Genomic DNA, 26175 nt, shown 5'->3' with positions numbered 1-26175 from the left:
TACCCTTTATGTGAATTTTCAAACTTTTTCTATTTGTCATCTTCCCTTTGGCAATGCTTTCTCCTGAATACCTGAACGTTGGGACTATTTCAGAATCTTTTGCCACTACAGAAAACATTCCCTGTTTAATTGTATTAGATGTCTTTAACACAGCACTTTCCATTCATTTTTTCCATCATCTTACCTTTGATAATTACTGATTCTTCTGCCTTTACATTGGAAGAGCAAGAGGGAATCTTGAATTTCTATCCACTCTTCCATTGACTACTGACATGGCCACTGGCAGAATGTGGACATCTTCGCACACCGAAAGTCTTCAACCCTCATAGCTGATAATTTTTATTCAGTGCCTAAGCCATGGTTGGGACTGAAACTGGGATCCAAGAACTTGGGATTAATAGTCAAAGACACTATCCTTAGACCAATACTCCCCCCCCCCCCCCCCAATGTAACTTATTTTCTGATTGCTTTCTGTATAATGTACTTCCATTTACATGTTAACAATTACAGTGATTGTTGTACTTAAAAGAACTGACTTCATTTACTTGGAAACCTACACCTTGCTTTTCTTATATTATACATCTAAGTTGACACTTTAGGTTATTTTATAACTGTCCTACAACAATATACACTACTGAAAGTTAAGACCTTATACGCTGTTAGGCTAAATTGTGTTCCTTTTCAATTTCTTCTTACACAATCGATGTTTCGATTCCTTTGCTGGGATCTTCTAGTGTTCCTGGTTAACTGATAATCCCATCACAGGGGTTGATTGTGCAAGAAGAAACACTAGAGGAATATGACACAACGTAACACTCTAGAAGATTTAACGTTCAGTTCAGTGTCAAAGGCCATGACTTACATAATGCGAACCAACTTTTGTATGCCTCAAACTTTTTTTTTTTTTGTAAAGGTGGGATGTCAACAATCCATAGTAGTCGCAGATTAATAATTAAGAAAGACACAATGTATCTCTGCTGCTTAAGATCACATGCGTGGCAGATGGTTGGTTTGTGGGATTGAAGGAACCAGACAATTAGGGCCATCGGTCCCTTTTTCCATGAACATGAAACCACCAATAGAAATAAAAACAAACAATGGAGATAACAAGAGACGACACAGGACAAGAAAGAAACAGACAGAGACCAGACAAAAGGAATTAAAATCGCACCGAGTGAGGCAGGCCACACACCAAGAAACGCACTAAAAACCCCAGTCTAACATCGTAGGCCAAAAGCCAGACTCGACACAAAAAAGGACAAACACTTAGATAAGTGATAAAAACCCCTGCATGAATAAAACTCAAAACTAAATCTTCCATCGCAATGTTGTCTGATAAAACTGCAGGCAGTGCAAACGTCTGCCTGAACGAAGTTAAAAGTGGGCAGTCCAACAAGATGTCGACCACAGTCAAAGCTGACCCACAGCGACATGAAGGTGGGTCTTCGCGGCGCAATACATAGCTGTGCATTATCCAGGTGTGGCAAATTTTCAGCCGGCAGAGGACAACAGGGAGAGACCTGCAAGGAGGAGTGCCACGCACTGGTAGCCTCCTTGATGGCCCGAAGTTTGTTGGGCCATTCTTCATCCCAGGTGCGAAGTACCTTCTGCCACAAAACTGACCTGAGGTCACTCTCCGAAAGGCCAATCTCCAAGGCTGGTGCACCGACAGCCTGTTTTGGCCAGTGTGTCAACATGTTCATTTCCCAGGATGTCTACATGACCCGGGTCCACACAGAGACCACAGCGTTGCCGCAACGGGCATGAGTATGGAGGGGCTCCTAGATAGCCATCAACAGACAAGTGCGAGGGAAACACTGGTTGATAGCTCGTGAACCGCTCAGGGAGTCACTACAGAAAACAAAGGACTCACCTGACCAGGAGCGGATATACTCTAGGATGCGAGAGATGGCAACCAGCTCGGCAATGAAAACACTGCAACCAGCCGGCAATGAGTGTTGTTCATAATGATCCCCTAGAGTAAGAGCATAACCGACACAACCAGCACCCATCGAACCATCAGCCTTGAAATGTGGCAAGGATTGAAAGAAAGCAGCTGCGGAGGGCCTCAGGAGAGACTGAGTCCTTCGGGCCCTGTGCAAAATCGAGCCAAAGGCACGGGTGGGGCACACACCACAGGGGTATAAGCAGAGGGGCCCGGAATATAGGTGGAAGACTGAAAACCTCAAGCCCAGATAGAAGAGCTCGGACGCGAACCACAATTTTACACCCCGACCGAAGCTGCCGTTCCGGAAGATGGACGACCGAATGAGGGAACAGGAGACGATAATTTGGATGACCGGGCGAGCTTCAAACATGTGTAGCATAAGCGGCCACTGATTGCTGGCACCAGAACTGCAATGGACGGACACCTGCCTCAACAAGTTCGCTGTTGACAGGGCTTTTATGGAAAGCTCCAGTGGCGAGACGGATCCTGCTGTGGAGGATGGGGTACAGCAACTGCAATGCAGAAGGGGATGTCTAACCATATGCAACGCTCCCATAATCTAGATGGGACTGAATTAACGCCTGGTACAGCCGTAGGAGGATAGACCAATCAGCACCCCAGCAACGAAGAGCGTTAAGATGCCGCCAGCATGTTTGTTTAAGCTGCCAAATATGAGGCAACCAAGTCAACCAGGTATCAAAAACCAACCCCAAAAACCGATGCATCTCCACCACAGCAAGAGGTTCGCAGTCAAGATAAAGCCATGGCTCAGGGTGAACAGTGCGTCACTGGCAGAAATGCATAACGCAGGTCTTGGCAGCCGAATACTGGAAGCCACGCACAACAGCCCAAGACTGCGCCTTCCGCATAGCACCCTGCATTTGCTGTTCAGCAGATGCAATGCCAGTGGAGCTATAGTATCGGCAGAAGTTGTCAGCATACAAAGGAAGATGAGACAGATGTTCCCACTGACGCAGTGAGTCCATTAACTGCAATCAAAAAGAGGCAGACACTTAAGTCAGATCCTTGCAGTACCCCATTCTCCGGAACTCGGGAGGAACTATGGGAGGTCGCAATTTGCACACGGAAGGAACGAAGTGACAGAAATTTTTTTATGAAAATCGGGAGCGGACTCCGAAGACCCCAACCATGATGCGTAGAGAGGATGTGATGTCGCCATGTTGTATCAAACACCTTCCGCATGACAAAAAAGACGGTGACCAGATGCTGACGGCAGGCAAAGGCCGTACGGATGGCAGACTCCAGGCACACCAGATTATCAGCGGCAGAGCAGCCCTTACAGAACCCACCCTGAGGCGGAGCCAGAAGGCCCCGCACCTCAAATAGCCTCAACCTCCGGCTCACCATGCATTTGAACAACTTGCATGGAACACTGGTGAGGCGAATGGGGTTGTAGCTGTCCACCTCCAGTGGCTTCTTGCCAGGTTTCAACATGGGGATTACGACGCTTTCCCACCATTGTGACAGGAGCTGACCCTCAACCCAGATACAGTTAGAAAGGTCTAGGAAGCATCGCTGGCACTCCACCGAGAGGCATTTGAGCATCTGACAGTGGACGCGATCTGGCCCGGGACCTGTATCAGAGCAAGCGGCTAGGGCACTTTGGAATTCCCACTCACTGAATGGAGCATTGTACAATTCAGGGTGGCGGGTGTAAATGAAATGCTCCGACATTCCAACTGCTCTTTCAGGGAGCGGAAGGCCAGTGGGTAATTCGCAGAAGCAGAACTCTGAGCAAAATACTCCGCCAAGCGGGCTGCAATTGTGACGGAGTCAGTACAGACTGCTCCATTCAGTGGAAGCGCAGGTATGCTGATGGGGGTCTGATAGACATAGAGTCGGCCCAAACCTGCGATGGAGAGGTTCGGAGGCCAATAGTGGAGACATACTTTTACCAGCCTTCTTGATTGTGGTGGGCTCGGGCACAGAGCCATTTAAAGGCGATTAGGTGTTCCAATGAGGGATGCCGCTTGTGATGCTGGAGTGCCTGCTTGCGATCTTTAGTCGCCTCAGTGATCTCAGGTGACCACCAAGGCACAGTCCTCCATTGAGGGGACCCAGAAGAACGGAATGGCAGACTCCGCGGCAGTAATGATGCCGGTGGTGACCGAGTGAACCACCACATCAATGGTTTCATTGGAAAGAGGCAATGGAGGTGAACAAGTCCCAGTCAGCCTTATTCATAGCCCATATGCAGGGGCGCCCAGAAGAGTGATGCTGTGGTAGTGACAGAAAGATCGGAAAGTGGTCACTACCGCACAAGTCGTCATGCACACTCCACTGGACAGATGGTAACAGGCTAGGGCTGCATATCGAAAGGTCGATGGCTGAGTACGTGCTTAACGCCACACTGAAATGTGTGAAGGCACCATTATTTAAAAGAGAAAGGTTGAGCTGTGCCAATACTTGCTCAATGATGCTGCCTCAGCCTGTTGCCACTGATCCACCCTACAGAGGGTTATGGGCACTGAAGTCACCCAGTAACAGAAAAGGTGGCGGCAATTGGGCTATCAGCGCAACCAGGACATGCTGCGAGACATCACCATCCCATGGAAGATAGAGACTGTAGGCAGTAACAGCCTGAGGTGTCCACACCCAAACAGTGACAACCTCTAGAGTTTGTAGAGGGACAGACGTGCTGTAAACGGAGTGAAGGACTTAGATGCAGACGCGACAAGATACCCTCCGATACCCTCTCATAAGCTGCCTGGTTCCTATAATAACCCCAATAGCCATGGAGGGCAAGGGTTCGCATTGACAGAAACCAAGTTTCCTGAAGAGCAACACAGAGGAAAGGGTGATGTCTGAGAAGTTGTCAGAACTTAGCAAGATGGTGGAAAAAACCACTGCATTTCCACTGGAGGATGACATTGTCCATGGCCAAGAAAGGTGTGAAGGGACCAAAAAAAGAGATTACGCCACTGGGTCAGCTGCTACCACTGATTGAGTACCTATGCGAATGACATCCATTGTGTCAGAGTCCAGTGAGATATACGTCCTCAGCGGACACCAGAATCTCTACCTCGCCCTCAGACGCAGTAGGATGCGGTGGGGTGGGTGCCACCACAAGTTCCTTCGTCTTCGACGTGGTCTTCTTGGACTTTTCTCGCTGCTCCTTGTGTTTCACTGGCTGGGAGGACTTCACCAATTCAGTCTCCAGGACGGAGGAGGATCGCGAAGCCCTGCAACCAGCTGCTTGTGGGCACTTATGCCACTGTCAGGCATCATCCTTCCCACTTGTGGAACCCTGGGAAGGGAGGGACCCAAGGGACCCCTTGCGAGCAAGAGGAGTCAAAGAAGTTGGATGCTCCTCCACTTAGAAGCGGGGACAGATGTCCCCAATGGGTAGGGGGTTGTTGCTCCTGAGGTAGGTGGCGCAGGAGTAACGGAGTGGGTAGTGCCCCCCATGGGCAAGGGGGCCTGTGGAGTTCTACGGCTCGTTGAGCCGACTGGAATTCGCTGAACTGATGGGGGGCTATCACGGTTGTCGTAGCGGCTGCATATGAAGAAGCCATGCGCACAGGACGAAGTCGTTCATATTTCCTCTTAGCCTCAGATAGGTCAGTCAGTCCTGGGTCTTATATTCCATGATTTTCCACTCTTTCTGTAAGATCCTGCAGTCTGGCGAGCAAGGTGAATGATCCTCTCCGCAGTTGACACCGATGGGAGGCGGGGCACAGAGTAGTGGGATGTGATGGGCGTCCGCAATCTCAATATGTGAGGCTAGAAGTACAGCGGGAAGACATATGGCTGAAGTTCCAGCACTTAAAGCACCACATGGGGGAGGGATATAGGGCTGGACATTGCAGCGGTAGACCTTCACCTTGACGTTCTCCGGTAATGTATCACCCTTGAAGGCCAAGATGAAGGCACCGGTTGCAATCTGATTATCCTACGGATCCCAATGAACGCGCCGGATGAAATAAACACCATGACGCTCTAAACTGGTGCGCAGCTCGTCATAAGACTGCAAAAGGAGGTCCCTATGGAAAATAATACCCTGGACCATATTTAAACTGTTATGGGGTGTGATGGTAACTGAAACGTCCCCAAACTTGTCACAAGCAAGTAACCTTCATGACTGGGCAGTGGATGCCGTTTTTATCAATACTGACCAAGGGCGCATTTTGGACAAGCCCTCCACCTTCCCAAACTTTTCCTCTAAATGTTCTACGATGAATTGAGGCTTTGTTGACATGAAAGACTCCCCATGAGCTCTCGTATAAACTGGGGCAAATAAGTGTTACTGTCATCCTGAGCCTTACGCTCCTTCCGAGGCGTGGCCAGTGGTGGAACGATTTGGGATCATATTTCTGAGCATTGAATTGAGCCCGAGAACGCTTAGAGACTGCTGGCCACCAGCAAGAGATAATGTATCACGCTTCATTGTGGGTCATCCGCCCTGATGCCACCCACTCCGACCAAGAGCCCTCCCCACAGGTGCCACTCAGTCTCAGCAAGGGCCACCTGGCAGGATGGCCATTGCCAGGAGTGCCGATGCCACAGGGAGATAGGCATCTACTCCTTAGCATACATGGGGAGTTAATGGCGCAGGCATCAGCAGAGTGATCCTTTTGTTGTCAGGGGGCTACAACCAACAGGGTACATGGCAGCTCCACCACAACAGACTGGCTACCATACTGGATATTAGGTGCAAGTAAGTCCATGGTTGTTGTCTCCGCAAAAAAACAACACTGCACAGTGCATGGTGGATATCGCACCAAGAAATGTATCCTCACCCACGAGATGGAGAACGAGTGGAACAGCAATGCGGCGACGAGAAAGCTGGCTAAAGGTCTCAATGCCTGATGGACACAATGCACCATGTAAGGCGCCCTTCCCCAGTTGGTTCTCTCTTCGGAAGAATTTGGAAATATGAAGGTCAAATCCGAGAGGGGACCATCACATATAGACTGAAACATTTGAGTTGGGTTCACTACTACTAATTCCTTGTCCCTCTTACACTGGCATAATGAGGCTGAGTGCACTAAGCCTGTATTTTTGATTTTGCAATAAGGTTCATCAAACGTAAGCTCTAATTGTTGGTAGGCTTTTCCCTTCATTTCTCAAAATACGAAGCTACATTAAGCTTTCTGTAAAAAGACCTTTGCAATTATCAATCATTTTCGTCTCAATATGTTAAAAAATTTTCTGTCAGAAAATGAGTGTGTTAATTTTCCAATCTACCTTTTTTTACAATTTCTCTTCCCCTAGGCAACAGCCTTGCCGCAGTGGATACACCGGTTACCGTGAGATCAACGAAGTTAAGTGCTGTCGGGCGTGGCTGGCACTTGGATGGGTCGTCATCCAGACCGCAATGTGCTGTTGCCATTTTTTGAGGTGCACTTAGCCTCGTGATGTCAATTGATGAGCTACTCGACCGAAAAGTAGCGGCTTCAGTCAAGAATACCATCATAACGGCCAGGAGTGCGGTGTGCTGACCACACACCCCCTCCTATCCGCATCCTCCACTGCGGGTGACGCGGCGCATGGATGGTCCCGATGGGCCACTTGTGGCCTGTAGACCAAATTTTCTCTTCCCCTAAGAGTCAAATATTATTCCAGCTGTTCGTATGGCACAGGAGGTGAGACTTTTAATGAAACAGTATGTATCACAGAAGTAATATACAACTCTTCATAAATATTTCATCAAACATTCCACGTGTGGCTCCTAGGCCCAATATACATGCTTTGTGCAACATTTATATCACAATACTAACTTTCTGGCTTTATGGGAAGAATCATAGTAAGTATAAAATTTCTAAATATAACAAGTGCCTACATGAATGTTGATTACACAAGTCTCATTTTACTGATGTTTGAATTCAATTTCAGGCGTTTTGCAATCTCCTTGCTGCATGACTACATCTCACCATCTCTTGGCGTACTTTTCCTAAAAAATAACTGAGTGTTGCACTTTCAGCACAAGAAACAGGTGTCTTTGATATCATACCAATATAATCATAAATTGTTTTGCACTTATTCAGCAAATCTTAGAGAATTATGTCTAGTTGTTTGTTATGTAAAAATTTTCCTTGAAGTAACATATTTTACAGTTGTTTCAAGGATTTAGATACCTACAAGCAACTGGGGAATTATTCTGTGAGCTGCCTGCAGCTAAAAGAAGAAACTGCTTCAAAATCACACCAGGTAAAGCACTTACATGAGACACAAAGAAGTAGCAACAGATTAAGAGTGTGTGAACTACTACAGTAATAAACAGCTGTTCTCCAATTTAAGTATTAATTTTGCAATCTAAATCTGCTGATGACAGTCACAAACAGAAACAGTAATAGACAAACTGATGTTATGAGACACAATTCCTCTCTCTCTCTCTCTCTCTCTCTCTCTCTCTTTTTTCAACCCACCATTGCCTCAAGGCATTTACATCAATCAAGATTTTAAAAGAGGAAAAAAGGGGGACTGTGGCAAACAACTGTTTCCAAATTAATCACCATCTTTTCCAATCCTAGAGACAGTACATTAATTCTGACCACCTTCTACAATGTGAGGAAACTAGACAATTTTCACAAACTTATAGGCATAATTCCTTTATCGTCAATGCACAATCACTCAGAAAACTATGATCTTTATTCTTCGTATTCCTGTATACAATACAGAGGAAATTTTTTGTGTTTGGTGGGCAGAGTGAGGTGGGGAGGGGAGGGGAGGGGAGAGTGAGGTGGGGAGGGGAGGGGAGGTAAGAGTGAGGTGGGGAGGGGAGGGGAGGTAAGAGTGAGGTGGGGAGGGGAGGGGAGGTAAGAGTGAGGTGGGGAGGGGAGGGGAGGTGAGAGTGAGGTGGGGAGGGGAGGGGAGGTGAGAGTGAGGTGGGGAGGGGAGGGGAGGTGAGAGTGAGGTGGGGAGGGGAGGGGAGGTGAGAGTGAGGTGGGGAGAGTGAGGTGGGGAGAGTGAGGTGGGGAGAGTGAGGTGGGGAGAGTGAGGTGGGGAGAGTGAGGTGGGGAGAGTGAGGTGGGGAGAGTGAGGTGGGGAGAGTGAGGTGGGGAGAGTGAGGTGGGGAGAGTGAGGTGGGGAGAGTGAGGTGGGGAGAGTGAGGTGGGGAGAGTGAGGTGGGGAGAGTGAGGTGGGGAGAGTGAGGTGGGGAGAGTGAGGTGGGGAGAGGGAGGTGGGGAGAGGGAGGTGGGGAGAGGGAGGTGGGGAGAGGGAGGTGGGGAGAGGGAGGTGGGGAGAGGGAGGTGGGGAGAGGGAGGTGGGGAGAGGGAGGTGGGGAGAGGGAGGTGGGGAGAGGGAGGTGGGGAGAGGGAGGTGGGGAGAGGGAGGTGGGGAGAGGGAGGTGGGGAGAGGGAGGTGGGGAGAGGGAGGTGGGGAGAGGGAGGTGGGGAGAGGGAGGTGGGGAGAGGGAGGTGGGGAGAGGGAGGTGGGGAGAGGGAGGTGGGGACAGGGAGGTGGGGACAGGGAGGTGGGGACAGGGAGGTGGGGACAGGGAGGTGGGGACAGGGAGGTGGGGACAGGGAGGTGGGGACAGGGAGGTGGGGACAGGGAGGTGGGGACAGGGAGGTGGGGACAGGGAGGTGGGGACAGGGAGGTGGGGACAGGGAGGTGGGGACAGGGAGGTGGGGACAGGGAGGTGGGGACAGGGAGGTGGGGACAGGGAGGTGGGGACAGGGAGGTGGGGACAGGGAGGTGGGGAGAGGGAGGTGGGGAGAGGGAGGTGGGGAGAGGGAGGTGGGGAGAGGGAGGTGGGGAGAGGGAGGTGGGGAGAGGGAGGTGGGGAGAGGGAGGTGGGGAGAGGGAGGTGGGGAGAGGGAGGTGGGGAGAGGGAGGTGGGGAGAGGGAGGTGGGGAGAGGGAGGTGGGGAGAGGGAGGTGGGGAGAGGGAGGTGGGGAGAGGGAGGTGGGGAGAGGGAGGTGGGGAGAGGGAGGTGGGGAGAGGGAGGTGGGGAGAGGGAGGTGGGGAGAGGGAGGTGGGGAGAGGGAGGTGGGGAGAGGGAGGTGGGGAGAGGGAGGTGGGGAGAGGGAGGTGGGGAGAGGGAGGTGGGGAGAGGGAGGTGGGGAGAGGGAGGTGGGGAGAGGGAGGTGGGGAGAGGGAGGTGGGGAGAGGGAGGTGGGGAGAGGGAGGTGGGGAGAGGGAGGTGGGGAGAGGGAGGTGGGGAGAGGGAGGTGGGGAGAGGGAGGTGGGGAGAGGGAGGTGGGGAGAGGGAGGTGGGGAGAGGGAGGTGGGGAGAGGGAGGTGGGGAGAGGGAGGTGGGGAGAGGGAGGTGGGGAGAGGGAGGTGGGGAGAGGGAGGTGGGGAGAGGGAGGTGGGGAGAGGGAGGTGGGGAGAGGGAGGTGGGGAGAGGGAGGTGGGGAGAGGGAGGTGGGGAGAGGGAGGTGGGGAGAGGGAGGTGGGGAGAGGGAGGTGGGGAGAGGGAGGTGGGGAGAGGGAGGTGGGGAGAGGGAGGTGGGGAGAGGGAGGTGGGGAGAGGGAGGTGGGGAGAGGGAGGTGGGGAGAGGGAGGTGGGGAGAGGGAGGTGGGGAGAGGGAGGTGGGGAGAGGGAGGTGGGGAGAGGGAGGTGGGGAGAGGGGAGGTGGGGAGAGGGAGGTGGGGAGAGGGAGGTGGGGAGAGGGAGGTGGGGAGAGGGAGGTGGGGAGAGGGAGGTGGGGAGAGGGAGGTGGGGAGAGGGAGGTGGGGAGAGGGAGGTGGGGAGAGGGAGGTGGGGAGAGGGAGGTGGGGAGAGGAGTGGAGAGTGAGGGGAGAGGTAGGGTTGGAGGGGAGAGGGAGGAGGGGAGATGGAGGGTGAGGCAAGAGGGGGGAGCGGAGAGGGACTAGGGGATATGGAGGGGGAGGGGAGAGGAAGGAGCGGAGATTGAGGGAGAGGAAGGAGGGAGGGAAGAGGGAGGAGGGGGAGAAGGAAGAGGGAGGAGGGGGGAGAGGGAGTTGGGGGAGAGAGGGAGTGGGAGTTGGAGGAGAGAGGGAGAGGGAGTTGGAGGAGAGAGGGAGTGGGAGGAGAGAGGGAGAGGGAGTGGGAGTTGGAGGAGAGAGGGAGAGGGAGTGGGAGTTGGAGGAGAGAGGGAGAGGGAGTGGGAGTTGGAGGAGAGAGGGAGAGGGAGTTGGAGTTGCAGGAGAGAGGGAGAGGGAGTTGGAGGAGAGAGGGAGAGGGAGTTGGAGGAGAGAGGGAGAGGGAGTTGGAGGAGAGAGGGAGAGGGAGTTGGAGGAGAGAGGGAGAGGGAGTTGGAGGAGAGAGGGAGAGGGAGTTGGAGGAGAGAGGGAGAGGGAGTTGGAGGAGAGAGGGAGAGGGAGTTGGAGGAGAGAGGGAGAGGGAGTTGGAGTTGGAGGAGAGAGGGAGTTGGAGGAGAGAGAGTTGGAGGAGAGAGGGAGACTGACTGGGACCGAGATCCAATAGTTAACAAGTATTTCACTCACCTGTCCAATGCGCACAATGCAACTGAAACCATATCCATGCTTTTTCACCAACGTACCAATAATTTGAAAAATAGTCTCACACATTGGCTTCATCTTGACTTGGGTAACTCCTGGATCTTCTAGTGATTTGAAACAAGCATTTCCGATAATACTGTAATAATAATAAAATTACATATTAATTAAAATGCTTTTTTATATGTAACTAAATTTGTAGCGTCTAATTTTTTTTTTATACTGACTATGGGCAAGTCTTACTCTGAAAATGGTTCTTCGCAGACAGCTGGATCCCAAAGATTTTGCAGTGGTAACTGTAAGCAATTATATATTTCAATCAGTGCCTCATGGTTACGTTCTTTCCAGTTCCAGTCTTTGCTTTCGGACACTTTGCTGATTTTATTTTTACCCTACAATGGTACGGACAAAATCACCATGAGATTTGGAATTTTAAATACAACACATTATTTTAAGCAACAGAACCAAACTTTGCAAACATGTATGCTACATACATTTGCATGGGAATTCAGGCTCTAGTTATAGTCAGCACAACTAAAATGAGGAAAAGAAGACTGTAGAGATAGTAATTTAGTTTGTTTAAAGTGTTAGATAAATATAACACACACAAAAAAAAAAATCACAAAAATTTAAAAATGTGTGACAGAGTAAGAGGAGAACATAGTTGCAGCCCACTAGACACACGTCAAACCGAGATGTCCATGCCACACTTCCACCCCTCACACTGTAAGTTGAGGTGCATCAAATTTTAGTATGAAATCTACTTTCCCATAGGAAATATATGGCTTTGTTAGCTGTAATCCAAATGTCTGCTAGGGTCTGGAGTAGAGTGGTAGACAGGCTAATGGCACATCTCAGGTCAGCCAGCAGGGCACATTCAGAGAATGTAGGCACTAGTGAGATGGTTTTCACAACTGCATTGTTGAGGGTCCTGTTGATGTAAAATGAAGTCATGGATAAGTCTGGAGTGGCTCGTACATAGTCAGTAAAGTATGATAGCAACTTTTAGAGGGGCTTGGAGCAAAGTATGTCATCCCCCAGCAGTCCTCTTGATTGCTGTCAGCTGGTTTAGGGTTGTACTAGCCTGCCTTTCCATATCCCAGGTTTAAAATCTGATATCACATTTGCAATCATAGGTCTCTGCACAGTACTTCGAGTCCAAGTTTGCCTTCTGTTGTCGTTTCTTTAGCTAATTTGTCAGCAAGTTCATTTCCCAGAATACCCTTGTGGCTTGGTGTACAGATTAGTATTACAGTGGTTCTGGAGCTGTGGAAGGCAAACAGTAGGATTAGATTGTTTGGGGGGGAAGAGACCAAACAGCGAGGTCATCGGTCTCATAGGATTAAGGAAGGACGCGGAAGGAAGTCGGTCGTGCCCTTTCAACAGAACCATCCCAGCATTTGCCTGGAGTGATTTAGGGAAATCACGGAAAACCTAAATCAGGATGGCCGGATGCGGGATTGAACCGTCGTCCTCCCGAATGTGAGTCCAGTGTGACAACCACTGCGCCTCCTCGCTCGGTGCAAACAGTAGGTCTTTGAGCTTAGCGACCAATATATTCCTGGGATTTCACCGAGTTATGCCTTGTAAGCAGATCATTGAGTCACCGCAAATAAGGAAATCCTTTGTGAAGTGAATTTTAATGTAGCACACAGCCTGTGCTATGGCAAACAACTCTGCAGCATATACACTGTATGTATTTGACGACAATAATTCTCATGCTCCCTTGCATGTGCAAACACAAACAATCTTGTCATTGACTTGATTATGTGTGTAGATGCATGTTGAGTTTGGGTAATCATGAAGACTCTAACAGAATTGGTGTCCAAGAATGGTGGAATCAGCCTTTTTTTCTTAGGGCCACAGAAGAGGGCCATCCGAATTAAGAGGACTGGATACACACCATATGGGTGAATGGGGGAACCACATGCCTACAGACGAGAGGGCAGTCTGAGGTCCTTGCACAGAACCTGCAATCTTATCCCACCTGGCCTATCCAGTTTTAAGTGATTCATAAACAGCCTGCTGGTTATGAAACAAAGTTACGTAACATGGATACGCATGCATTTGACAGATTGTGACAGCGTAGTTACCAAGAGTTGCTGGCATTAGACTTGCAGTGCTGGACACCATCGTCCATCAGTAGGCTGTATACAAGGCTCATAGGGAAGGCTCTAGTTAGCAACTGTACACCACTGCACCCACAATACCATTGATTGCAATGGCAGAGAGGATTATGTTCAGAACCGAAAAATGAGGGATTCCAGTTTCCTGTACATATTTGTTGCTGAGGGTCAAACCCACACTGATCTGGAACAGTCTGAGGGATAGAAAATTTTAAATAAAAATGAGTAAACAGCCCTGAAAGCACCACTCCTGCAGTGTATATAGGATGTGATAACAGCAGATGGTATTGTACACCTTATGTAAGTTGCAGAACACATCAACCTGGTGTTGGCGATGGGCTAAAGCATTGTGCACTACATATTCCAGGATAATCAACTGGTCCGTGGTGGCGAAACGACCAAAACCTACACTGAAATTGTGGTAAAGATCCTCTGGCTTCCAGGCACCAACACAGTCATCAGCTGACCATTCTTTTGAATAATTTACACAACCCATTCTTAGAAAGATTGGTTTGGTTGATCGCTGGTCAAAATTTGAGGCCATTTTCCTGGTTTCAGAATAGGAAATCCACCACCCATCACCGATTGGAGGGAAACTCCCCTTCCCAGCAAATATGACTGAAAAACCTGAGGATGTCTTTTGTGCTGTTGCTAAGGTGCTTGTGGATTTTACTGAGTCCATGGGGGTGTGTCTTAACACACTGCTTAAGCACTGCGGAATGAACTCCCATTCATTAAGTGGAACACTGTATTATTCAAAGCCATGTACAGGGAAGGATAAGGAATTTTGCTGCTGCAGATGTTTACTGGCCAGGAAAGTAGGATGATAGTTTCCGCATGTAGACACTTTGGCAAAGTGTCCTGCAAAACATTCATGAATGGCTGCAGACTACCACCACTAAGGGAGATATGAGGGACTACTGTGAATGGTGAGTGCCCACAAATGCAGAGTAGTTTAGTACATACTTGAGGCGATGGGATGTGGGCTCTCGTGGATGATACATAATGTTCCAACACCGCTGCTCTCTCCTTTATTAAAAACCATGCCTTTGCTCGAAGTCTCTTGAAAGCTAAAAAATGTTCTATAGAAGGATGGTGCTTGTGTTGTTAAAGCACCCTGTGACACTATGATAGCTGCAGCTATTTCTTCGTGCCACTGTGGCACAGTTGTCCATTGGGAAGAGCTGAAGAAAAGGGTATCATTGCTTCTGCAGTTTTTATAGTCGTGTCAATAATATCATGTACCACTCCTTCAATATCCTTCTCAGGGCTGGCTTCAAATGTCACTTTGGAAGCAAAAGCTTGTCAGTTAGCTTTCCAAAGTGACCAAGAGTGGTAAATGTTCCACTGGTTAATGGTTTGAGAAAAGAGTGTGATGTGAAAGTGGCCGTTGTCACAAAGGTTGCCATGGACTGACCACTGGGTTATGGATGAGACACTTGGGCTGCAGTCATAACATATTTGGCTGAGTATGTATCCTGGTCCGTACTGAAATGTGTTGCAGCTCCAGTGTTAAGGAGACAGACTTCTAGTTTTGAAATTAATTGTTCTATTGCTTGGTCCTGCTAGATGTGGTTTGGTTGCCCCACAGGGGATTTGTATAGGTACATGGTGAAAGACCCTCCCTGAATATGGAAAAAGTTTAATTTTACTAACAAAAAGGAAAAAGCGATAATGACGGAATCGAAGACCAACCATAAGTGTTGGCAAAGACATTAATTATGATTGCGCAGTAAGGTACAGATAAATTAGCAAAAAACATTTGTACATGATTTTGTTTCACTCTCTCATATTTAAAAGGATGGTTAAGATGTATTGCTCACAGTATAATGTGCTACGAGTGTTTTGTATTGTATGTGATTTCGAATAAGAGAAGACCTAATAACAGTATTCAGTATTTTTAATTGAAGTGCAGTGGAGCCAAATTGGGAGGAATTTCCTTCATGTTTTACATAATCTTGAGAGGCACTGGTGTTCCCTGGAGTTGGCTGCCTGCGTCTATAATTGAAATGTAGAAAAGGAAGTCAACAGTCATATTTTCGCAACATTAACTAGAAAGAGAACAAATATAATTAAAATATACTCAGTGATGGACACAGTAAAAAAGAGAAATGACGCAAGATTAAGTGAATAAACAATTCCATACATGCAGAACATTTAATAATAATGCAATTGTATTACCCAGACGGCTGTGTTGATATGGCCACCAGTATTCACACAAATTTGATCTGTTTCAGTGTGCACTGTCTGTCCTGATGCCATTCATTCCACTTGGAGGCTCTCCCCAAGGGTGCCACCCTGCCATGAAAAGGCTACCTGGCTTAGTATCCGTTGCCCAGGGTCCTGTGTGCCAGACTGAACATGCACCTACAACTTGGCATATGTGACATCAGTGCTACCCCTGGGTTGTCAGGGGGCTAAGCTGTGAGAATACAGGATGATTCTCCCACGACAGTTTAGTAACCTGGTGGATTTTGGGTGCTAACAGAACTCCACTCCAGCAGTAGATTACAGTTCATGGCGGATAGATTACACACTATGTAAGATTCCATTCCTAGAATGGACCATACTTCAGTGAAATTTAGAATATTGGAGGTCCAACTCTAAAAGGGGAATCCAAGTAATTGAATGAAAAAGGTTGTGAAACTTATGGGTGTCCTAATAATGGCCAAATCTGTAATGTAAACAACTCGTTAGGTATGAGACCCCTTTCAGGTGCCTTTAATGAAAGGCAAGGAATAACTGTGGGTTTACCCTTGACCGTTACTCCACAGGGTGAACGCTTACAGCTCTTTTCTCGAGAAGGAGTTTTTTAAAAATATATACATATTTATGAAGGCGGCATCTATCCCAACCCTAACCCTCATTATGAATGCTTTAACACCAGTGGAAGTCAACATAGTCCCTACAGTTCACAAGGGGGCATTCCAGATTTCTTGGTGGAAGGCAGGCATATCAAAAACATTTTCATCAGGTTTTCATGAAATTCTGACAAATTACTTTGTAAGTAATTATTTTTGTATACTTAAACTTGTTTTAACTCTGCTTTATAAATGTTATGAAGTACAGTTACTTCCCTACTTGTTAAATCACTATTACTGTGGAACTGGTGGGCTTTATAAAATTTTAACAGAGACACAGAAGTGGGAAGTAGATAAAAAATGTTGGCTACCTCTGTTCTACATCCCTATGTCTCATTTAATCAGTCCTGCTTTGCCTTTTTGCACTCTCTGTTAATCTCATGTTTTAGTCATCTGTATTCCCTTTTTGCCTTCCTAAATTGTATAGTGTCTCTTTCAGTAAAATAAGTTCTTCAACATCTCGTGCATTTGCCAATGATTTCTTCTGGACTTTGTCTTCTTGCCAATTTGATCCTTTGCTGCCTTCACTATGTCATCCATCGAGGCTACACACTTGTTCCTACCCCTGTTTCAGCCAATTGCTGCCTAGTTCTCCCTTTGACACTCTCAACAATCCTTGCATCTTTCAATTTATTCAGGTCCCACCTCCTTAATTACCTATCTTTTAAAACTCCAAAGACCAGCCACTAAGAACAATGTGAGGCCTAGAAAACAGCAATTTATGCTATTATGTAAAGTGTTACTGGTGCATATGTAATTGATATATCTTCAAGAGTAACACACATTACAAACAGACAAAGCTTCAAGATTTATTTTTCATATTTGCTTTAGTTCTTTGATAGATTAAAAATTAAAAAAAAAAATTATGACGAAAAGGGAGAGGGAGTATGAGATGAGTTATTGAACAATTTATTCCTATTGAGCTTCCAAAATTCCTGGCTCACTCAACAAACAGAATGTGGCCCGAGCTATGCTTGGGCTTGTCACCACAGCAATTCTTCAGTTTTAATCTACAATTTACAACCAGTAAGTTACAGTCAGGGTCTACATTTGCCACTGGAAATATTTTGCAGGTTAAAAGCTGGATTTGAAAACTCTTGTCTTACCATGACATACTCTACTTGAAATGTTTACAACCCCTTCTCTTGATTTTTTACACCACGTAACAGTAATGAGTAAATTGTGCTCTGTACAAAATTCTACCATGTAACTTTCTCTTTCATTCCTTTGCCTCTGTCCATGTTCTACTATTTTTTTTTCCTACAATGAATTCCAGTCCACAATCACAATTAAATTTTCATCTTCCTTAACTACCCATATAATTTCTTTTATCTCATCATAAATTCTTTCAATCCCTTCATCAACTTCGGAGCTAATTTGCGTATAAACTTTTACTTCTGTTGTGGGTGTTGGCATTGTGGGTATTTTTGCTATAGCAACATGTTCAATATGTTGTTCATAGACTTACCTATTTACTCGAATCTAAGCCGCACCTGAAAAACGAGACTCTAAATCAACGGAAAAAAAAATTTCCTGAATCTAAGCCACACCTGAAATTTGAGACTCTAAATTCACAGTGAGAGAAAAGTTTTAGGTCGCACCTCCAAATCGAGACAAAAATGGTCCATTATAATATGAGACATAATTTAGGTCGAATGAATGACAATACAGCTACAGTAGTTTGGTTAGAGTTGTAAACTTAGCACTTAAGCTTTACCAGGTAGCCATTGCTATGCGCCAGGCGCTCCGTACGTGTTTATACAGGTACCCTTCCTTTTTAACGTGCTTCGCCTGGTTTGAATTGATTGCTTATTTTTCTTTGATCTGATAAGTGCCGTTCTCTTTGTTATAGGTGTTTACATCACTCTAAGCTGAAAATACATTACTGTGTTGTACCATGCACCATTTGTCGTTTTCTGACAGGATTTAAATTAGATAGCTGCAAACACGAAAGAATACATGACAAAATGTTTATATTCATATTATTCTTATGGTGAAGAGAATACTGCATGTGATTCACAATTCATAAATGTTCCTATTAGCAACCACCTCCTCTCATAGGTAGGAAAAAATTCAGAAAAGAGTTTCCCATATTGACAAACATCCCAAACAGTATTGCCAGTAGGATTCTCGTAGTACATTGAAATGCTGCTACATTCGAAGATGAATAATACGAAATTTGTATTTCCTTCATTGGATAATGTACGAATATGCAGTGGTCGAAACTCGAGGCGGAGGAAAAAGCTCATCTTCCACTTTTTTTTTTTTAACTGACGCAAAGGTTTTGGCGCGAGTATTTATCTTTGTGTCTGCAAGGCATGCCTGTGTAGCGCTACATATATTCGACGGCAGAAATTAGTTGTGGCAGGACATACCAGCATTTTTCAGAACTTCTGCTTACTTTGCACTCGATTCTAAGCCGAAGGTGGTTTTTTGGATTACAAAACCCGGAAAAAAAGTGTGGCTTAGATTCGAGTAAATACGGTACCCACATTTCTATTTTTATTCATTCTAGACCTACTACTCCATTATCCATATCTGATTTTGTACTTGTAATCCTGTACTCACCTGACCAGGACTGCTATTTTTACCACCACTGCACTTCGCTAATTCCAATAAACTTAAACTTATCCTTTTCTTCCCATTTCAAATTCTCTAATTTACTACCCAATTAAGGGATATAAATTCCACACTCTGACCCATTGAATGTCATTATTGCTTTTCCTGATGAAGACAGCCTCCTGAGTAGCCACTGCCCGGAGATCTGAATGAGCGCCAATTTTACCTCTGAAGTATATATTTATAGCATCACGAAAGTCAATGTTTTATTACACAAAACAAAATTCCAACTCGTCACGGACCACGAGTCACTAACTTTTGCCTTTGACTTCAAAGTTAAGCTTCTAGATACGATGATAAAACAATTTCAGGAGTCGTGACTCTTTTTGACCAAATATACCTGGATCTGGATAACACAAGGATTGGCAGTTGAACAAGGAAGTAGGAGATGTCAATGGTTATCTATTAGGTGTTGCAGTGATATGGCTCCAATAGCAGTAGTTGTGCAGTTCTGTACTTTGTACAGTCATACATTTTCTACAATCACGCAGCATTTAGTCCTCATTTGCAGGATCATAATAATCTTATCACTTCCCTAAGCGCTTTCAGAGTTAGCTACACACGTTCCATAAAAGATACACAACACATTGGGAAACACAGCATGTAAGAATAAATCACAAAAGTTATGTTATAGACAGCAATGATCAACTGCAGCTGACTTTTAACTGAGAGCTGAGGTAGCAGAGCAAAATGAAAACTGTGTGCAGCCTGTACAGTATAGGAGAGAGTGACCAGACTCATGCTCTGATTGATTGTCACTAAGGTAGCTGACAAATAGTAGGACCTAGGCACCATCTGTTCACAGTTCTTTCTTCTCCATTTTCTTGAGGTGCTGCCTGTTTTGAGGGTGTATGCAGAGCATTATCAATAGAGTCAAGTTACATGAAATGGAGAACAAAACAATAAGATTTATATGAAGTGCATGAGCTTTTGGCATGCTGTGTATTAGCCCAACACAACACCCATCTGATCTCTGTCAATCACAAAGTTATTTCAATTAAGTTACATTCATGTACACAATTACAAGCAATAGGACTGAAATCATAGAAAGTAATATTCTATAGATACACTCTTCACATATGCTGTTGGCCATTAAAACTGCAACACCACAAAAGTGGCATCTTTATTAGATTGGCATGATGTGTGATGCATGCTATTATTATTATTGTTACTCGTGTAAGAAGAAGAAAAATCTGCCAGCATGAGTCAGAATGTGACAGTTGCAGGATCATAGTCTATTGAGAATGCCGCTTATTGTTCTGTGATATAGCTGCTCATGTTTCTTGGGATTCAACACACAATGTATGTAGAAGCAGTTGGTACAAGAGGGCAATACTCAATGCCGTGCAGGATATCAATGGCCCCCAGTGACTACCAACCGAGACAACCTGTCTGCAGACATATTGTTCACTTGGCCACAGAGAATTCCACAGCGACATTCTTTACGCAATAGGCCTGTTTGCAGCAAATCAAGTGTCCACATGTAAAGCGTGATGCTGTCTGGAGCATTGTGGGCTATCAACAAGATGACACAATCACTGCAGTTTCCACTGATGTGACAACCTAGAGAGGCACACCACCCATAGTGCAGCAAAAAACAGTGGACACGTGTGAAACATATAGACTTTTCAAACAACTCTAGTTGTGTGGTACTATTGAGATCCTGCATACCAAATGAGTATTGCCTTCTTGACCCTTTGATTACAGCTATGTGTGAGAGTCGGGCAACGTAACGAATGTAAGCAGTAATACCATGGAGCAATAAAATGCCATGATCCTGCTGCAGTGTACAGGCTCTATGGAGAATGAATCTTGTCGGATTGCACTTATCAGTGTCATACAGACCCAGCACCTACTTTAACGGTATGTGGTACCAGTGGGGTACACAACATGATCACCTCTGGTTCGCATAACCAGTAATTTGGATATCAGTATTACATTGCTGTCAATTTATGGGCAATGATTTCTCCACTTTCAAGGTCTCTGTGATGTTTTCTTTCAACAACATGAAGCACGATCCCATGTTGCCCACATTGTTCTGATCAACTGTCGCACAGAGGACATTCGACTGATGCCCTGGAGAGCATGTTCTTCCCACCTTGCACTAGCTGAAAAAAATCTGGATGTACTTTGTCAAGAGACTGGCAGGCATTCACTTCCAAGATGCAACAACTGATGAACTCTGGCATATAGCTGAAGCAGGAGGGAATGACATATCCCTATCTGTCGCCCAAGCACAGTTTGGCTCAATGTCCAGTCATGTTAGAGGTACTGTGATGCCAGTTCTGTGTACTAAATGTCCCAGGCTGCATACCCTCCAAATCAGCTACAAATTTATGAGTTCTTCCCACTATAATGTGTATGCGTAGTAAATAAAATTTCATAATTTGCTATTCTTCCTGGTGTTGCAGTTTTAGTGGTCAGCAGTGCGAAGCATACCATAATGCTGGAAAAATAAAATTTACCTTGCCACACCCGGCCAGTCTGTCTTCAAAACCTTTTATATATTGTGTAAGCAAATACACCATCATTTTTGAGGCATTACGGTACTTGTGCTGCTTATCTGCTTCCATTGAGTCACAAATAGTCTTGTCCAATTCTTTGACACTAATCCTGAAAGCTTTAGAATTTTTCTCCTTTAATATACTAACACAACATTTACAAACATTCAGTTGAAAGTAATTTAGCAGCTAAAATGTACTAGTCAATAGAACTTCGAATTTAAAGTTATTGTGATTAAACCACACAGAAAGCAAAATATCTGAATAAAGTGAAATACACTGTTTCATTGAAACAGGCACAGTTCACGCATATTTACCTGTCCCGGTGAAACTCATGAAATTAAAATTTATGCACAAGTAAATCTATCTTAAAAAGTGGAGAATCGTGTGTATACTATGAGGAGGCACACACTTTTAAAGCTAGAGGAGATCTGCTCACCATTAGTGTTGATGAATGTATTGAATTGGCAGCCACTGAACTAACAAAACTAGAATTCATAGGAAGTAAATCATTCTTTGTGTGTGTTCAGCTCACCTAATGGTAATGTGGACAAATTCTTCAATAAATTAACTGAATTCATGGAAAGAGCCTTAGCCTCCAAAAGTAGACACAATACTTGAGGATAAAAATAGTTACATATTTCTAACATTTTGAGCACCTTTGACACGAATGTTACCAACAGGGAACCAAAAAACTCATTATCAGTCTTGGACCATATACTTATACACAATGACAGGAAAAATTGGAAAGAATAGCATTTATGAATGTATTTTGGCCTTTCTTATCATCATCATTATACAAAGCTAAAAAAATGTGCTTGGTAAAACCCATAAAACTACAGGTCTACAAAAGGATCCTCCCGCAACTTGAAGTATGTACGTTTTATTGGATAATGGCAAATCAAATCTGGAATGAAGTGTATATGGCAAACAATGTGGATTTTTGAGGAGACACTTCCAGAAGCTAAGATGCATTTTACAAATAGATAGATAACTGTGGGTAATAGAAAGTCATCCATGACACTCAAATCTGTTTTTTTTTTTTTTTTTTTTTTTTTTTTTTGCAAAAGCACTACACTAATCCACAGCTCCTAGATTACTATCACAGGTATAAAAGATGGCACACATGGGTACTGCTTTCTGGAAAAAAAAGTCAATGATAAAATAACATGTAATACAGAAAACAACAGCATAGTACCAGAATGTTTTAAAACATGAAACTGGAAAAGGCAGACCCAATTATAACAACATGTAAGTCCTAATATGGAAGCAGAACAATGGAAAAACTGAGAAATTGGCAAATTTTATGATTATTTCTCTGCTACTGAAGAGAAGCTGCAGCAAAATCTTCCTACATGCAGCACCTACAATGACTAAGACAGCAAACACAACATAGCTCCAAGTCACAAAAAAAGTTTAGAAATTAAGAAGTCAGCAAGGGTAGATGAAGTTCCAGCCTCTTTTCTGAAGGCGTGCATGGGCAGCAAAAAAGCCATGTAAAAAATAATAAGAATCTCTTAATTCGAGTATCTTCCTGGAGTACCTAAAGCACACGCTTGTTTTGCCCTTGCTAAAGAAAGACAATGTGGAGGGCACTGAAAACTACACACTAGTTTCACTACCAACTGCATCCTCAAAACTGAATGATTCAGGGTGAATGGATTATGAGTTACATGGATAAATACGACATTTGCAAAGAAGCAATTTGGTTACCAAAGTGGGAGAAGTACAATATCGGCAGTTACAGAGTTCGCCAAAGTGGTATGTGAAGCCCTTAACAAGGATGAAACTGTTATGGGCAAATTTATAGATTTCTTCAAATGTTCTGACATTGTTGACCATAAAATACTACTAAACAAGCTAAAAGCACTAAATGTGAGTACAGCAATAGCAAATCTCTGTGTGTGTGTGTGTGTGGGGGGGGGGGGGGGGGGGGGAATGTGCAGGCACCTCAGATTAGTGAATTGGGTCCAATTCTGTTAATATATATCAATGGTTTTCCTGACAGTATAAGATATGGAAGAAAAGCTCTCTTAGGTGATCACAGTCACTGATAAAGTAGCAGACACCATATTGGATAAAACAAATGAAACAAAGATGTTTACAACTGGGTAGTGTAACAAAGTTTTATGTATGAACATTGATTGTCAGCAAACATGGAATGAAAACACAAAGATTTAGGCAAAAAGAATGTTACCATCATCGTTTTATGCTTTTAGGGTTTTAACATCAGTTTGTAACACCCAGTGTCTGGTGGTGATTTACTATTCCTATATGCACTGAGTTATTACCTATGTGATTCTGTTCTGGGGATCAAAAACACAAAAGAAAGACATTTTTAAACTGCAGAGAAGAAGAATAAGTAGAAGTATTAGTTGGTTCATTGTAAAGAACAATCTTTAAAGATGGGTAACCTTACTGCACCAAGTGAGTATATCTACCAATATGTTGCGCATATCAGAGAAACATTATGCCTGCTAAATATTTCACTAATAGTTCTATCATAATCATAGAACAACTGAGCTAGTTTGGACCTACCACATATTTTCCAAGGAAAATCAAACTAAAAACTCAAAACAGTGTTTTCTATCAAGGAATAAAATTTTGGAATAAAGTGCCCAATGACATGAAAAACTTTACTAAAACATACCTGTTTAAAAATGGAGCTAAAATGATCTTCATAAGTAATGCATATTATACAACTGAAGATTACTTACAGGAGACCAAGTAGTGGTTAATAACAAAAGGGAGTAACTACAAACACCTTGCCACATTACATTATCACACTGCAATACTTTTAAAAGAAAATCACATGTAGAAGATCTGAAGTGCATGTTGGTAACGTCTTTTCATTCTCCTGAGTGCAACACCTCAATCATCATGACTGGACATAGACTTCGTTTTTCAGGTGAACTGAGGTGAGGACATGAAGCGACACATGAGATGCCATTATAATTGACTGTTTTGAGCCTGGAGTCAATTTTCCAGAGTAATTAGTGCAAGGGTCATAGCAGCATGTTCATGGTGAATGAATCACCAGTCGGTGTTCCAAGGCCCGTTTCACAGTGGGACACTTGTGACGGTCACCAACAGTAATACATTCATTTAAACTGGAGCATTCACACTGGGACACTACACTGCCTCACCGAGCCACTGTGATCCAGCAGTGACTTACCCTCGCCACATGTGACGGACAAGGTGACTGTTTACAGTAGTCACTGCCAGACATGCATTAGTTTGAATTGGAGTGTTCACACTGGAACACAGACACAGCACTGCAGATTCCCCAACCAACAGGGAATCATTTTTGAGACAGTGACTCAAAACATTCATTATACATTATACAGTACACATTTTAGTCAGAAGTTTAGATTTGATTAACACAGAAGGTTTTGTTGATTTATTGATCCATTTTCATCTACAGCTGCACAATGTGCAAGAGATATTTGGATTGTTTTTGTTAATATTAACAGTTTCACATTTAATATACCTTTGTACATAATAACACACATTAATATATCAATTAATGATGAATACTTAAATAAATGTTGTTATGCTATATACTCAGAGATAAAATCCAAATGTTGTTCTGAATGAGACTACACTGGGTAAACACTCAAAAATTTAGTTTTGTAGGTATTCAGTGATCAACCAAGTACAACTTCAGTTTAGATTTGAAGTGGCCAATGTTTTGTATGTGTTTAATGGTATCTGGTAAGGCATTGTATAGTTTGATACTAGGATGGATAAGGCTGTTTTGGAATAACTTTGTGTTGGCACTTTGAACATGAACATCCAATTTTTGTCTTGTATCATAGCTGTGCATTGTTTGATTTTGAATGCTGAGTGGTCTTTTTAAATGTAAGTTCTGCTTTAAATACATTATATTTTCAAGTATATATATGCAAGGAAGTGGCAGGATCATCCTTTTTTGAAACAATGGTCTACATGATTTGCGATTATTTACCCCTTCCATTATTCTTATAATTTTTTTAAAAATTTGGAATGTTTTGATGGCATCTCCAGAATTTCCCCAGAAAATAATCCCATACCCGAGGTGAGAATGTACAACTGCATAAGATACATACTGAAGGGTGTTGTAGCTGGTACAATTTTTTAATGTACGCAGCACAAAATAAGAAGTACTTAATTTTTTGTTCATTTGCTCAATATGTGCTTTCAATTTCAAGTTGTCTTGTAGGTGGAGTCCAAGAAATTTGGTACACGCTGTTTTGGCAATTGTCTGTCCGTATAGCTGTAGATTGGGTGATACAAGATTTTTTGTTTGTACTGTGTGTATATCCACAGCTAGTTTTTTCAGTGTTTATTATTAAGTCATTGTCATCAAAGTAACACTTTAGCCTGTCAGTGGCTTCTTTTATGTTTTTTTGCAAGAGTTACTACTGAGCTTCCTGTAATTAGAACACTCGTGTCATCAGCAAATTGAAATATTTTACTGCTGTCATTGTTATGTTTAGATCATTTACACGGAGTAAGAACAGAACAGGACCCATTACTGATCCGTGTGGCACTCCAAATTTAACAGTCAGTAGCTTGGAATTATATTTCCTAATGACATTGTCCCTTTCCTGATCTATTTCCACATATTGTTCCCTGTTCTTAAGGTAAGAGCTGAGCCAGTTGTTAGCTGTTCCCCTAATGCCAAGATTTTCTAGCTTGTGTAGCAATTTGTCATGATTTATCATATCAAATGCCTTTGACAAATC

General features: G+C 44.4%; 1 protein-coding gene across 1 annotated transcript in view; it reads right to left on the bottom strand.

Annotated features, from left to right (window-relative positions):
• LOC126354501 (condensin complex subunit 1-like) overlaps positions 1-26175 on the bottom strand; it is a 169626-nt gene that overhangs the window by 140258 nt on the left and 3193 nt on the right. The window contains exons 3-5 of the mRNA XM_050004228.1: positions 21413-21567; positions 11585-11733; positions 11330-11480 (exon numbers count right to left, since the gene is read on the bottom strand). Coding sequence (XP_049860185.1) covers positions 11330-11480; positions 11585-11733; positions 21413-21567 — 455 coding nt within the window. The remainder of the gene's footprint in view (positions 1-11329; positions 11481-11584; positions 11734-21412; positions 21568-26175) is intronic.

Source organism: Schistocerca gregaria, chromosome 1 (genome assembly GCF_023897955.1).
Source record: "Schistocerca gregaria isolate iqSchGreg1 chromosome 1, iqSchGreg1.2, whole genome shotgun sequence".
NCBI lineage: Eukaryota > Metazoa > Arthropoda > Insecta > Orthoptera > Acrididae > Schistocerca > Schistocerca gregaria.
Note: the sequence above shows the minus strand (reverse complement) of the source record. Positions and strands in the feature narration are given on the sequence as shown.